The following is a 16673-nucleotide window of genomic DNA, read 5'->3' as shown; positions in this document are numbered from 1 at the left end:
GGGTAAGACTGCGTTATAATAGCATTCAGTGTACTTCATAGGAAATATATTTCACTGGACTGGGTATAAACGACAGTGTAAGTGTATGTGCATATTTTTATTTTCTAGATCAATCAGCATTTCTTCCCCGGCTAGGAGAATGGTATACACTGGGCCCACTCATAGCTGTGGCAACAGCGCTAGCTGGTTTACTCCTTTCCTAATGCAACAGTGCTGAGGTCAACAGAAATGTCTTTAGTGTTGCCTCTGCAGAACTCATTCAGCAAGCTGGAAGCCTTCCTGACTTGTGGTTTTATGCCACACTAGACAAACCTATTTATATGAAAATACTGGGGTCCTAGGTGGACCTGCATTACACTGAGTTCCATACTCTCTCTCACGAGGGCCCAGTAGTTCTGCACTAAAGCAAGGTGCCAGTGTAAACAGGAACAGTTTTAACTGGCAGGAGGGTATGTAACCAGGCGAAGCAGGCACGATGTAATTGACAAAAGAACAACATGGGATACGAAGAGAATTTGTTTTTGATGCAACAAGTTATGACTTGGAATACACTTCGAAATGGTGGCGGAAGCAGATGTAATGATATAGTTCAAAAGGAAACTGCATGGGGAAAGTGCAGCAGAGTGGGACTAACTGGATAACTCTTTTAGTGCCAGTACAAGTATGATAGACCAAATGACCTCCTTTGGTGCCGTATGATATATGAAATATATCACTTTATTCCAAAGTGGCCAGTTGTAAACCATTACATATCTTTTTTCTCTCCGAGACTCCATGTTACGCTGAAGTTGCTGTTCTGTGACATGATTGAGAGAGACTATTTGTTTTCTAAAGGTATGTTGACAATACATTCTTTTTGAATCAGGATAGTCTTGAGCTAAACCTATTTCCTATGATTCCCTGCATTGTTAGGGTGGAATTTTCCATGCCTGCTGGTGTTGGGCATCATGGCGGGTGTGAGCAGACAACATGGCGGTAAGGCCAAAAATCGGTTTCACAACATCATGAAACCAGTATGCAATCGTCCGCTCTGCCCGTCAATGGTGGGCCGCATTTCCCACTGCCGCATGTCAGGAACTTCATTGTAATGCATCTGCTGTCATTATAAGCCCAGCTTGCTGGAATCATCCCCCATGCTTGATCAACTGAGCATGCACGTCAACGTGTTTCACAACTGTACATAAGCGACGTGCAGCTGGTAAGCTACATTTTGCTCAGGACTTTGAGGTCGGTTTGCCTAGCTGGCTTCGGGCAGCATTCGCTGTCATTAGCACGAGGGCTCTCAAAGCAGCACCACATCACTTTTAGAGGGACTCATGGGCAGGTCTCTACCTACCAGACCAGCTGTAAGGAGGGGGTGGCTCTCCAATAGCTGCAGTGCCTGCTTGGGGAAGGAGGAGATGTGGCCTCAGGCAAGGGAAGATGTGGCAGGGCAAGGGCTTTACTAGGGAAGGAGGATATCCCAAGGTGTGTATGGGGGCACATGTTGATTTATGCAATGATTCAAGATGGTGAGGGCTGAAAAGGCAGGCTCCAGAGGAGATGATGTCAGATGGAGATGTGAAGGTGTATGTGAGGGAGTTAGTGGTGATGTCCCTTAGCTGGCAGTGAGAGTTTTTTTTTATTCATTAATGGAATGTAGGCTCCGCTGGCTGGGCCAGCATTTTATTGCCCAACCCTAGTTGCCCTCAAGAAGGTGCTGGTGGCTTGCTTTCTTGAACGGCTGCAGTCCATGTGGTGTAGGTACACTCACAGTGCTGTTAGGAAGGGAGTGCCAGGATTTTGACCTAGGCACAATGAAGGAACAGCAATATATTTCCAAGTCAGGATGGTGAGTGGCATGGAAAGAAACGTCCAGATGGTGGTGTTCCCATCTATTTGCTGCCCTTCTTCTTTTAGATGGTAGTGGTGGTGGGTTTGGAAGGTGCTATCAAAGGAGTCTCGGTGAATTCTTGCAGTGCATCTTGTAGATGGTACACACTGCTGCTTCTGTGAGTCGGTGGTGGAGGGAGTGAATGGTTGTGGATGTAGTGCCAATCAAGAGGGTTGTTTTGTCCTGGACATTGTCAAGCGTCGAGTGTTCTGGGAGCTGCACTCATCCAGGCAAGTGGGGAGTATTTCATAACCCTCCTGACTTGTGCCTTGTAGATGGTGGACAGGCTTTGGGGAGTCAGGAAATGAGTTACTCGTCACAGGATTCCTAGCCCCTGACCTGCTCTTGTGGCCACAGTATTTATATGGCTAGTCCAGTTCAGTTTCTGGTCAATGGTAACCCCCAGGATGTTGAGAGTAGGGGATTCAGTGTTGGTAATGCCATTGAACATCAAGGGGCGATGATTGGATTCTGTCTCGTTGGAGATGGTCATTACCTGACACTTGTGTGGCATAAATGTTACTTGCCACTTGTCAGCCCAAGCCTGGGTATTGTCCAGTTCTTGCTGCATTTGGACAAAGGCTGCTTCAGTAACTGAGGAGTTGCGAATGGTGCTGAACATTGTGCAATCACCAGTGAACATCCCTACTTCTGAGCTTATGATAGAAGGTAATTGATGAAGCAGCTGAAGATAATTGGGCCGACGACATTACCTTGAGGAACTCCTGAAGTGATGTCCTAGAGCTGAGATGACTGACCTCCAACAACCACAACCATCTTCCTTTGTGCTACCTATGACTCCAACCAGCGGCGAGATTTCCCCCTAATTCCCATTAACTCCAGTTTTGCCAGGGCTCCTTGATGCCACACTGATGTCAAACATGGCCTTCATGTCAAAGGCAGTCACTCTCAACTCACCTCGGGAGTTCAGCTCTTTTGTCCATGTTTGAACCAAGGCTGTAATGAGGTCAGGAGTTGAGTGGCTCTCGCGGAACCCAAACTGGGCATGTGGGCAGGTTATTGCTAAGCAAGTGCCACTTGATAGCACTGTTGGTGACCTCTTCCGTTACTTTACAGATGATGGAGAGTAGACTGATGGGGTGCTAATTCGCCAGGTTGGACTAATCCTACTTTTTGGGTACAGGACATACCTAGGCAATTTTCCACATAGCCAGGTAGATGCCAGTGTTGTAACTGTACTGGAACAGCTTGGCTAGGGGCGCAGCAAGTTCTGGAGCATAAGGATTCAGTACTATTGTCAGAATATTGTCAGAGCCCATGGCCTTTGCAGTGTCCAGTGCCTTCAGCCATTTCTTGATATCACGTGGAGTGGCTGAAGACTGGCACCTGTGCTGCTGGGGACCTCCGGAGGCCGAGATGGATCGTTCACTCGGTACTTCTGGCTGAAGATTATAGCAAATGCTTCAGCCTTATCTTTTGCACTGATATGCTGGGCTCCTCCATCATTGAGGATGGGGATATTTGTGGACCCTCCTCCTCCAGTAAGTTGTTTAATTGTCCACCACCATTCACGACTGGATGTGGCAAGACTGCAAAGCTTAGAGCTGATCTGTTGGTTGTGGGATTGCTTAGCTTGGTCTATTGCTGGCTGCTTGGCATGAAAATAGGCCCTGTGTTATAACTTCACCAGGTTGACACCTCATTTTTAGATTTGCCTGGTGCTGCTCCTGGCATGCCCTCCTGCACACTTCATTGAACCAGGGTTGATCCCCAGGCTTGATGGTAATGGTAGAGTGCCAGGCCATGAGGTTATATATTGTGTTCCATTTCAATTCTGCTGCTGCTGGTGATCCACAGTGCCTCATGGATGCCCAGTCTAGAATTGCTAGATCTGTTTGAAATCTAACCCCTTTAGCACAGTGATAGTGCCATACAACACGATGGAGGGTATTCTCAATATGAAGGCAGGACTTTGTCTCCACAACGACTGTTCAGTGATCACTCCTACTGTTGCTGTCATGGACAGATGCGTCTCCGGCAGGCAGGTCGGGGAGGACAAGGTCAAGTATGTTTTTCCCTCTTGTTGGTGTCCTCACCACCTGCCGCAGACCCAGTCTAGGAGCTATGTCATTTAGATCTCGGCCAGTTCAGTCAGTGACGGTGCTACCAAGCCACTCTTGGCGATGGACATTGAAGGCCCCCATGCAGAGTACATTTTGCACCCTTGACACCCTAAGTGCTTCCTCCAAGTGGTCAATACGGAGGAGCACCGAATCATCAGCTGAGGGAGGGCGGTACATGCTATGAGATGCCAGTGAATGTGTGATGGCCTTGTTGAGTGTGAGAATTTAGTGATGAGATGGTTGCCTTACCCTGGCAGCACAGATGAGATCATTCATCTTTCTTTCTTTTGCACTGGATGGCCAACCACATCTGTGCAGCATTGGCAGCGGTGGGCAGTGCCATCACTTACCAAGCTAGAGTGGTGAAATTGCTGGACCTCATGCAGCCAGAGCAGGGGTAGTGGACATCACAGCGGGCCCCTGAAAGGCATTCCAGTGATGGGTCACTGAACTCTTTTTGGCTTTCAGGACCATGTCTTCACTGGAGCAGTCCTGGGCTGCAAGCATTGAGAACTGTGTGCACGGCTGCAGTTTAGGTATGGCACTCGGAGTGAGGAAACACCGAGGTAACGCCATGCTGGGCAATTCAGAGGCCGGCCGCCAGCGAGACTGTGTGTTTCTTGTGGCCGCATAATTAATTAATGAGGTAGGATTGAGACAAGACAGCGTGAAAAGCTGCCATTGAAGCCAGAGGGTAGAACGTCCTTTTGCCTGCCTGCTACCACACTTGGTGCAAATCTGGGATAATTTTGCCCCTAGTTTCTGGTGAGTTAGGGACAATAAGAAATCTGCTTAAAGCAAGGTTTCTTCTCCTTGTGATGCAGAGAAGAACAGTAGCAGAGTTAACCCAAGTTTCCCTCTGACACCTCCAAACAGCTGGTTACAAAGGCATAAGAGAAAATTAGTTCCCTGCACACCTCACCAGAGGGCAATGAATGGGACAAAGAATGGGGACGGGAGGGAGAAGTTGGAGAAAATAACTACAGAAAAATGAGGAAGGGTTAAAATAAAAAAGCATCTCAAATTTGAACAATATTCAACTATATCTCATTAAAGAATGGTCAGAAAATGATTTAAGTTCAGCTCAAATTTATGCAGACTAATTGGTCATCAGTTAATCAAATCATGTTCAGTCCATCAATATGGAAACATGCTGCTCTCTCAATTAGATGGACTGTAATTATGAGTCAAGGTCTTCTGCTCCATATGCTCATTAATAGTACAGAGAAGATACCATTAAAAGATGCTTGCACAGTATTCTCAAGCACATTGATGCAATAGTGAGCAGCAAAATACTCTTGCCACTTAAAAAAAAAACTGCTGTTTTACTGCTATTATTTACTTGATGTTGAAACCATTACGGGTTACAGAACTGCTGAAATATTCTGGCAGACGGGCAGGAAGAATGGTTAAGAGTTACAGCTGATATACACTCATTTAAAGAGATGCACAATTAATTTGGTCCTGCTGTACTTACTGCACTAGTTAAGATAAATAAACACTGATGCTTCCTGAATTAGAAACTGTTTTAGAAACACATCTGGAAAAGACAGGTGCACACATCACTCGGGTCATTAGCAGAGAAAAGGGCTAAACAAGGTGACTTTAAAGTAATTGCTATTCCAGATACAAGAGCTGAGAATGGCATTTCTGTTCTACAAATGATTCCTGAAACTACAACTAATTGTATTCTCTTAAAAGTCTCTGTCCCTGACCCTAATGCATACTTGTAATAACAGCACTCTTCCTGTCTCGCTTAGGCAATAGAATTATATTGAACTGAACTCAAAGTCATTTTAAAGGGGTACTTTCTGCATTTGGAGGTTTTGAGCAGAATTTTTTCTTCTAAATTTGCCACATAGAACCATTATCGCTACAAGTGGCTCTGTGATATGCTCAATTCTCTTGCTGCTGAATTTACCCCATTTATATTTTAGCTGGATTCCTCAACCAATATCTGCAGGGACCAAAGCTCAGACAGATAAAACTGGTCTGCAATTGGAAAGATAAATGTACATAAATGGTCTAGTCAGGATTTCCCTTGACATCTCCAGAAGGATAGTGCACCTAGGATAGGTGCTGTTACCACCAACCATTGCTTATATATTTGGCCCAATTCCACCCTCTGGGTGACAAAAGATTTCCCTCATGCCCCCCATCTAACCTGTCTACCAATCACTTTACACCTACATCACCTCCCCCCCAACCACCCCCACCACCCCGGTACCCGGTAACTGCACCCAGTGATAAAAAAACAAAGTTCTCTCCTCTCATGGTGGGGTTGGGGGAAGAGTCGAAATGCCTTAAAGAGAGCTGGCATTTGCTGTATTTACTTTTCTGGCTGCTTCCAATAGCAGGTTTGCTGTCAGAGGCAGTCTGTTAAGTAAATGGAGTAAGAAACAAATTAGTAATGTCAATATGGAATTTTCACATACATTTCCATAAAAACATGTTCCACAAATTGGTACAGCAGGTAATAAAACAAAGGTCCTTTAACAACAACAAGAAAAATCATTAATGCACATCCGAGCCAAGTTATAGTTCCATTACTAATCTTGCCAAGTATAAAGAACTTAGGGACTTTGTTCATTGCTTAGAATGAGAGCTGCTATCACCATTACAATTCTCTAAAGGATTTCCTTCAGTCTGGCTTTTGCTTGGCTCAAAATACCAAGATCACACTTATCAATATCAGCAATAACAACCTTTACAATTAAGAACATAGTCTGTTATCCTCCAAGCTTTCTGCAGCATTTAACTATCAACCGTTCCACTAATGTGGTCTTTGACTGCCCTACATTGTTCTACTGTTAGCTGTGGCACAGTTGGTAGCACTCTTGTTTAAGGAGTCACCAGATTCAAGTCTCACTCTAGGGTTTGAACACAAAAAGAAAAATCAAGGTTGACAGTCCGGTGCAGTACTGATACATTAAACAGGGGCCCCAGCTACCTGCTTGGGTGGATGTAAAGAATCATTTGTGCTATTTCAAAGAGCAGGGCAGTTATCCCCAGTGCCCTAACCAATATTTATCCCCAAATCAAAGATCACAAAAGAACAAATCATCTGGTCATCATCACATTGTTGTTTGTGGGAGTTTGCTGTGTACAACATTCATTTCTGTGTTTCCTACTTCACAACTGTGACGACAATTCGAAAGTACTTAATTGGCTGTAAAATGCTTTGAGGCATCTGGTGGCCTTGAATGGTGCTATATAAATACCCTATATAAATTTCTTCTAAATACCCAAAGGCTGCCATTATATGTTCTGCCTCAGCAACATCATCTGTAGAATGAGATCAGTTCCATTCATATCCATTGATGACACCCATCTCTACTCATCACAGCCAGTATCTCAACTCCAGAATTGTCTCAATGTTGTCAGACTCTCCAATATCTAAGCATTTAATAAAACAAAACTTCTCTTTAAGCAGTGTAAAGACAAAACCATTGTTTCCTGTGTTACAACAGTGACTACACTTCAAAAATACTTAATTGGCTGTAAAGTACTTTGAGAGTTCCAGTGATCCTGAAAGGTGCTATATAAATGCTTTGAAGTCAGCTCCAGTTAAAATACTGACTCCATTCACCTCAAGACTGAACATCATTGAACAATCTTGAACTGAACCCCATAAACAATCCACAACCAGGAGCATTCACTTCCATCTTCATGACATCACCTGTCTCTCTTCCCTTATCTTACCCCAACTGTCATTGAAATCCTTATCCATGCTTTTGTTACCTCCAGGCTTTTCTTTACTGGCAAACTAAGGTCACACTGCACAAAGTCCCAACAATTTCCAAAACTCTACTGGTCCAATACTATCCTGCATTAGGGCCTGACTCGCCCGTACCCCTGTACTCCCTGACTTCAATTGGCTCCCTGCCCCCAATGCAATGAATTCAAAATCATTGTCTTCATTCAGAAATCCCTTCAAGACCTTGACCCACCATATCATGCAATTCCTCCAGGGCATGTCCTTCAGTCATCTAACTGTGGCTTCCCTCACTCATCGCAGTCCGGCTCTTTATAACTCTTCCCCTAAACCTTTCTGCCTAACTATTGCATTTGCCTCCACCTTAAAACCGTCCTCAAAGCTTCTCCAAAGCCTTTTTATTACTGATGCTATTTCCTCCCCCAACATATCTAATGCTTATTTCCTTCCAAGCTTTTGGAATAATGCTCCAGACTTTGAAATGTCTACGAATCATTCTTGTAAATTAATCACCACCAGTCCTCGCCCAAGTACTTTTCATACTTTTATACTTTATTTTAGCTCTAATTTAAAATGATGTTTTTGCTAGGATAGGGAATTCAGAACAGGCTTGATTTGCCTAACTGCCAGCAAGTCTGCTAAAATTAATCTGTAAGTCAGCGAATGGAAACAACATACCATCACTGGTAACCATGGTATTGCACTCTCTCTCTCTGAACAATACAGCCTCTGAAGAACTGAAAATTACACATTACATACAGAAGACATTAAGTAGTTAAAAAAATGCTCAATCTCCCCTAAGTTGTTTTTCCAGCAGTTCAACAACATTTAAAATAAATAAGCTTTAAAATAATTAAAGCTTTACAATATTGAAAAGAAAATGAAATAAACCTTGTCCTTTCAGGTAATGCATAATTTTTCTGTCTTGTCCTATCTTTAACCAAATTACATTTTAGGAATTCCAGATGGTCTTTATGATGCTCATATAACAAAACTGATGACTTGAAGAAGCAACCGAGCACCATTAACATTCACAGGGTGAATGGTTGTGATGGACAGTTTACTTGTTAAATACAAAATAATTAGGGTTTCGGTTCATCACTGATTCATATTTCAATACTGCAATCAAAATGGGTGTAACTAGGTTTTAATCATTATCATGTCAATTATGTGATAATGTCATTAATCAGTTAGTGATCTGTAGATTAGTCCAAATTAGCAGAAAGGACAGCAATAAAATATAAATAATTATTATAATGATTTAGATTTATGTTACAGATGTCAACACAAACCACAGGAAATGATGAACATTCTAATATTATACTGTACATTTCAGGGTAAAGGGAAAAGCAGGATCTACATGTTACCTATTATGCAAACTTACATATATTGCACAGATATACAGGCTAATGCCCCTTTTGATTAATCTTCCATGTCTCCTGTGACAAATTTAAGTAAACTATTCATTGCACAATGTCTTCTACTCATTAGAGTCTCAAATTCATGAAGATAAGAAAGCTCAAGAGATAACGAGAGTGAAAAAATAATTCGTAAGTATATTTTAACCCTGGATTTTAAAGAAATTCTGTTGCATACAAGTAACAACAAACCAAAAAAATAGAAATGGTAATTCAGTTCTTTAGTCACATCCAGGCTACACAGCAACGTTGCCTCTCTTCCAAGCTGCATCCTAACTCTCCAAATCTCCGTCACATGCATGCTATCTGGTACTAAGTCCTATTTCTCTCTTATCCTTGTCCTTGAATTTCTATTGGCTCCCCATCCCCAAAGCACGGACTTCAAAGCCCAGATATTTGAACGCTCCGTGCCTTTGTCCCATCCTATCCACGAAACACTCGAACACTATATCTTAGCTTGCATTCTCCGCTCTCCCAATGATAGCAACATTGTTCTCCCTTTCCTTTCTCTTCATCACAGCTGACCGAGCCTTCAACCATCACATTCTAACATTTTGGAAGTTTCTTCTCCAAACTCTCCAGTTTGCTACATCTCATCTTACAACTGCAAATATCTGCTTTCATAATTCAGGAATAACATTTTAGCTGAGAAATTGAATCTTAAATGTAGATAAAGTGAAACACTCGGTTGAGAAACTGGTTAACAGGCCTGGGGCAAATGCAATTCAAAGAGTAACCTGTGTTTAGTTAATAAGGTCAGGGCTGGAAGTGAGAAAACTTAAACTAAGGGTGACCCATCTCAGAGCTTTGTAGGGACATGAGTTCTACAGTTATTTTAATAAGGGATTTAAATTATTCATGTAGCTCCCAGATCAAAGAACTAAAGAAGAGGGTTTCTTGGGGAAACAAGCAAGTTTGGAAAGAGGGTCATTAGCTCCACTGGAGCTATAAATTATTCACAAGAGACCAAATCAACAGGTTGTTTTGAAGATAAAAGATAATTGATTTAAATTTCTATTTGGAACATGCTAGATGTGCCACATCGCCGTGGAGATAGATAGGTTGCCAGGAACTACTCTTTTGTGTTTTGGGTTTATCCGTGTTTTTGCTCACAGAAACAAGCAGTTCAACTTGGAACAGAGGGTCGAGGGAGCAAAATACTTAAATATGTTAGCCAAGCCTGCACCTTAAGCAGACAAAGTAATAACTTTATTATTCACTGTGTGGAAACTCTCACTCATCTGGTGACTGAATTTGTGAGGAGGAAGAAAGGCTGGAAGATTTCTTGAGCTTGGAGCTGGGGGAAGAAATCTACAGTAACCCTCATAATAAAAGGCATTTAGACTGGGAGAGAGGGGTCTGTGCCAGTCCAAAGCCAGGACAAGGAGCAAAGAGGCCTTTAGGAACCACGGGTATTCCTGATTTTTAAAATTACTAAGCAAGAATGCAATGAGACCCAAGCTCGAGCTGAGGAGTTCACAATTGTGAGATTTGAAGGAAAAGTTGGAGATTAACTTAGCCAAAAGCTAATGGAAGGAACCTCATGAAATTTCATACCTCAAAGAATAGCTGGAACACTGAGGAGAAACCAAAGTGGATTCCAGAGAGATGAAGCATATATGGTTTGATCCCAGGAGATGAAAATCAGCCCTCAAGATCTTGCAATATATAAGGAAACTCTCCAGTGGAATTAGGAAGTAATAGGGGGAATGAAATTTATACTCCAAGTCCTGACAAGCTGTAGGGTTAATTTAGTTGTGGTTGTTCTATTTACTTTTAACATACAGTAAGATTATGGTTTTGTTTAAAAACATGAAATCCCGCGACATTGCTCTTTCAGCTAATCACTGGGTGTTTGAATTTCTCTTTAAACATTAACGTTCTCTACAGAGATACTAACATTACCTTCAAAGACTTTGTGAAAACCTACTTCCTCGGCTTTTCCTTCAGTCATCCCTTCCTCCCCAGTTCCTCTCCTAACTCTTGCTTATTGTTCATTTGCAATTCTTCCCCTACCATGAAGCACTTTGTGATGTTTTGCCACTTTAAAAAGGTGCCATATAACTTGCAGTTAAACAGCTTCATTCCTTCCATTATTATCCTATGATAAGCCTTCCATACTGGAAAGATATTTAAGTAAGTGTACACAAAACATTTAACTGTGATAAGCAAATACTGAGATGCATGTTTTTTTTGGTGAAGAGGTTCCTCTTTCAATTAGAAAGATACAGGTGTGAAGAATGGTTGGACTATGGTTTGGTCTTCAAAGTTTGTGCTTTAGTGGTAAACAATTGATTGCGGTTTGGCACTGAGCAAACTGAAGATAAACAATGAGATCACTCCACAAGGGTCCCTCACAGCACTCCAAGCTCAGACTGGTGAACTCAGTACAGAATGAAATCAACATTTCAAGAGACCACCAGTGGCCTTTGAATAGGATGCTTTGATAATAGGAGGGTATGGATTCAGAATAAACAGCCAGGAAAGTAAAACACTGCACGTCCACAGGATAAAACACTGAACTCTTCACTTCACTTAGATGCTGAGCAGTAAAAGGTGATTCTGCTCTACAACAGGGTCTACTGATTATACATAACTGCCAATGCTTACTGTCAGGTCACTAATTCAAGTATACCTACAGCCTAAATGAGAACCCGCGGGGCCTAGTTCCTATCTCTAGTCATTCTCTTATTTAAAAATTCCAGCAGACCTCCTGTGGAGTTGTTCATGTTAAATCAGTGGACAGTTTTATAATAGGAGCATTATGCCACATAACCTACAAGATGTTATTCTGTAACTGTGCCTGTGAAAGGTCATGAGGTCTAATTGATGTATCATCACATTCTGAGATCAGTTAAAGGATAATTGTGGATAGGCAGCTTGCCGACAAAGGAAAGCAAGTTCTGACATCTTACCTCCACATTCCGATTGACTACTAATAGTGACATCATCAATGCTACTCAAGTCTTTTCGAGCTAGAAGGAATACAAAAAAAAAGGGCAGTTTACTTAAATACAAATCTTACCAACCATGAAATTTCAAATATTTTAGACTATTAGTAGCTAAACATTTCATGATTTATTCTCATTTCCCTCTTCCTCTGTTTTCTAAAAAGGTCTTCATTCACATTCTGTACTCCTCCAAGGCATGAATAACCTGCCTGATCTCAGGCATCTGCTGCTCTTGAACCAGTCACCTTACTACCATTTGAGACTTCCCAAATCCTCCAAATATCAAGAGATTTCAACAGCTTCATAAGGCAAACAAATCTCAAACACAATTCCACCATTCTTCAGTTCAAGGTTTTAATACACAATCATCCTACAATAGTGAGCTACAGATGATGTACTATTATTAACAAAGTCTTATTAACAAAATTTACAGTCCAATCCCAAAGAAATTAGGGACCTCTGCTACTCCAAAGCGCTAGTAGGCAGATATTCATTATATGAAAGACATATTAAGCAGAGTAATAATATCTGGTAAGAAAAACCATCTTTGTTATTCACTTTATTCTCATTTTTCCTGGTTTTTCTCTCCTTCACAAACCAATTGGAGCCTTACATCATCTACATCCTCCAACTGGGCAAGTGATATGGCCCAGGCTAAGCACGTAGCAGCAATAAAACAAGGGGAGAAGGTTAAATACAGGATCCATATTAGTTCACTGACTGTGCTAAAATCTCTCTTGGAACTGAACTCACTCTCAAGCAAGGTTTTCTCATAAATTTTTGGCCCACATATTAAACTGAACGTAAAGCTATTAAAAGGCATTTTTAAATGCCTGAGTTTTGATTTGAACCATCTATTTGAGATGTACCCAACATTACAAGTATGGGTAGGTTGGCAAGGGGAGAGAAAAATCCACAGGCAATGAACTCTACATCTTAAATGCAACGGGTCTTGAAAGTAATATTGGAAAGCTGCCTTTAATTTGGTTGGTTTGCACATTTCTATTTCTTAGTTGCAGAGATTATTATGTCTATTGTTAGGGAAACAACACTATCAGTAACCTGGAGTGGCACTGAGCTGAATAGGATGTGAGCCACCGACATTTGTTTAATTAAAACCTGCACTGTTAACTGGTCTCAGCTGGAATGCCACTGGACAAGGGAAGTAATCAGCCAAATCAACTCCATTACTGATCATCATCCTGTGGCCCTTCCTAGAAAGAGCTGATGTTGTACACAGACAATCTTTGGATTCCCCATGGTTAAGGGATCAGGTAGACAATAACCACAACCCAAGTTTATACATTACAATTATGACCCCTTGGGCAGCGTACATAAATGCTGTTGGAATCTATGCAATTACACTACAACAATGAATCACTGGCAAATTGGAAAAGAATCAACATGGTCGGCCATGCATGGTTACACAATACATTGGGTATTTTGGATCCTGCCTGTGATACCATGCACTGTGAATTCTCATTCACAACTGCCTTGCTATGGAAAAAGGATTTCCTCTCCTCACCAACACAAACAAGGAGGGGGAGAAATGCTGGAATAACTGACATTGCTTACTCTCAACTGTGTCTGGTTGGTCAGTTTAAATTGACATTGTTAGAAGTCATTTAAACAGATTGCCCAGCCACTTTACTGCATTTGCTATGAGCCCTGGGAAGTCTGTGTAAATGAACTTGAGAAAGACAGGTACAATTTTTTTGTGGAATTACATACAAATTTTATTTACTGTTTCCAAAACAGTAGGACATTTTTTCAGTTCTTTAGAGTAACTTCAACTCTCCACTAGAACATAAAAAAGCCTAACATTCATGCAGGGATGAAGTTGTAATGCTTTGCCCACTGCACTGAGAGCATGGAGAGTGTGTAAACTCAAGAAGTTTATGAACATATTGCGAAACCATCAAAGGACTGGATAAAGGTTGAATGGTAAGTGGAGGAGGTCATTGCTGTGATGAAGCAGCAAAGTAGGAGAGAGAATAAATCGATCACAAATCAACAAATTAATGGAAAAAAAAGATTCTGATAAAGCCACACAAGAAGATATTTAATAGCCACTAAACGAAGACTTGGTGAGAAATCATACAATGAAAATGTCTTTAGAAATGAATGGTACTAAGCCCCATCAAAAATTTGGAAATGCCCAAGTCAGTGAAAAATGATTCACCAAAGTGTTCAAGAATAGGTTTCCAGAGGTACAGAAAGTAGGCAACAAGGAGCAGAATGGAACAAATATGCTGAAATCACACTAGAGATTTGCCAGAGATGCATAATTAGAGTTAAAAGTAGCTCCCATCACTTTACAAAGTACCAAAGCAAGGTCAATAAGATGACCACTTGAAGAGAAAAAACAATTAATTATCTTAAGGTTAAAATGAATGCAAGCAAATTTCCAAGAAGCTCTGGGTTAGGAGTAAGAAATGAGTATGATGAAAGTGATGCCATTAGGCCCTCTCGCTGGCGTCCAGAGTCCAAAAAACTTGGCACAATAAAGCTTCATTTTCGAAACAACAGAATGGAAGAATAGAGCAAGATTGTTTAACAAGATCATCAAGATTAGTGTGAGAAATAAAAGTCAGCACTGCTTTTTAGAATAGTTTGCAACAGGAGAAATACAGGCAAGTCAGTTTTATTTGAAATTATGTTTGTATACAGCCAATTTATTTGCAAACTCGCCTAAATTATTATAAAATATTACAGGAAGCCTAAACCACTGCTTTGCTTTTTGTAATTTACACCAGGAGGGGATAATCATCCCTCGATTCCACAGTAAGCCAATTTTTATACTGCTGCAGCAAAATTCTCTCTCTCTTCCACACGAGGGCAGTAAAGTCCTTTGCCTGCGAATCTAGCTGTAAAGCCACAAAAATTCACAGGGAATCTACATTTTTGTACAGAAAAGTGTCTTTTTAACAATGGGGGTGAATTTGTTAGTTTATCACATTAATAGAGAACTAGATTTTTTCCCCCATTATTGCATCAGGTGTCAGTGTCAAGAGTCTCTATTTAGCATAGATTGAAACACTGTGCTCTGCCGCAAGTTGCATTTTATCCCTTATTGCACCAATTCAAAAATTTAATCTCTCATCCCGATTTGAAATAACCATTTAGTGCCAATTCGTGCACAGTTTTATGCTGTTCCTCGAAAAGTAATTGGTAGCATGTCTGATGAAATGTCCGCCTCAGAAATGATAACTCATCTGCTTGCTCCAAAGATGCTGAATGGTCTGGAGTGTTTCAACAACAACTTGGATTTATATAGCACCCTTCAAGGAATAAAACATTCCAAGACTCTTCACAGGTGTGTTATTGAACAAAATTTGACACCAAGTCACATAAAGAGATATTAGGACACAGAGAAGAAGAGAGGCAGAGAGGTTTACAGGGAAATTACAGAGCCTGGAACCTATGTGGCCGCCAATGGTGGAGCAAAGAAAATGGAGGATGTGCAAGAGGCCAGAATAGATGCTGCACAAGTATTTGGAAGGGTTGTAGGTGGTTAGAGTTAGGGTGGGGCAGGGTCATGAAGGGATTTGAAACAAGAATAAAAATTTTAAAATACAGCCATTGCTGGACCGGCAGCCAATGTAGGTCAGCGAGCAGAGGGGTGATGGGTGAACAGGAGTTTGTGTGAATTAGCACACAGGCAGCAGAGCTTTGGGGGAGCTCAATTTACAGAGAGCCAGAGGAAATGAGTCAGGCCAGGAAAGCTTTAGATAGTAGAGTCTGGAGATAACAAAGGCAAGGATGAGGGTTTCAGCAGTAAATGATTTGAGGCAGGGCAGAGACAGGCAACATAGGAAGGTGCAAGTAGGCAGTCTTGGTGATGGAGTGGATATGGTATTGGAAGTAAATCCCAGGGTTAAATAAGATGCCAAGATTGCAACCAGGCTAACTTAGCCTCAGTGGCCAGGGAATTAAATGGCTTCAGTCTTCCCATTATTTAACTAGAGAAAATTCCTGCTTACCCAATACTGGATATTGGACAAGCAACATGACAAATCAGAGGCTGTGGAGGAGTCAAAAGAGATAGTGGGGAGGCAAAGCTAGGTGTCATCAGCATAAATGTAGAACCTAACATTGCAATTTCAGATTACATTTCCAAATGGTAGAATGTGGCTGAGAAAAAGATGGAAGCCAAAGATAGATCCTTGAGCAACTCCAGAGCTAATGGTGTGCATGCAGGAAGAGAAACCTTTCATTACAAGTAATTCTCTGGCTACAACTGGGTAGGTAGGAATGGAACCAGTTGATGGCAGTCCCACTCAGCTGGGCAATGGGAGGAGCAGCATTAAAAGAGGATGGTCTAGGCAACTGTGCAAACTGCCATGGACAGTTTGTTTTTATTTCAAATTTCCAACATGTGCAATGTTCATTTTCATTAAAATAACCTTCATTTTGGGTCCTTACAGTCAGCAGACAGAAGACTTAATCCCATTAGTCAGAGTTTGAAATACAGTCAGAGGTAAAACTACAGCTAAATTTTAGCTGTCATTCTGCATTCTCCAGAATTGGCTACGCAAGGTTCACATGATGTGATTTTCACATGGGCCTCGAAATAAGTGGCCAGAACTCCCACCAAAAACAAGTAGCAGCCTAAAGACTCAAGCAAATTGG

General features: G+C 41.5%; 1 protein-coding gene across 2 annotated transcripts in view; it reads right to left on the bottom strand.

The window, feature by feature from the left end:
* The window catches only part of rps6kc1 (ribosomal protein S6 kinase polypeptide 1), a 218955-nt gene that overhangs the window by 165849 nt on the left and 36433 nt on the right, over positions 1 to 16673 (bottom strand). For both annotated transcript variants that reach the window (XM_041174609.1, XM_041174600.1), the window contains exon 6: positions 12006 to 12065. In XM_041174609.1, the coding sequence (XP_041030543.1) occupies positions 12006 to 12065 (60 nt within the window). The remainder of the gene's footprint in view (positions 1 to 12005; positions 12066 to 16673) is intronic.

Source organism: Carcharodon carcharias, chromosome 2 (genome assembly GCF_017639515.1).
Source record: "Carcharodon carcharias isolate sCarCar2 chromosome 2, sCarCar2.pri, whole genome shotgun sequence".
Classification (NCBI taxonomy): Eukaryota; Metazoa; Chordata; class Chondrichthyes; order Lamniformes; family Lamnidae; genus Carcharodon; species Carcharodon carcharias.
This window is presented reverse-complemented; position numbering and strand designations above follow the sequence as displayed.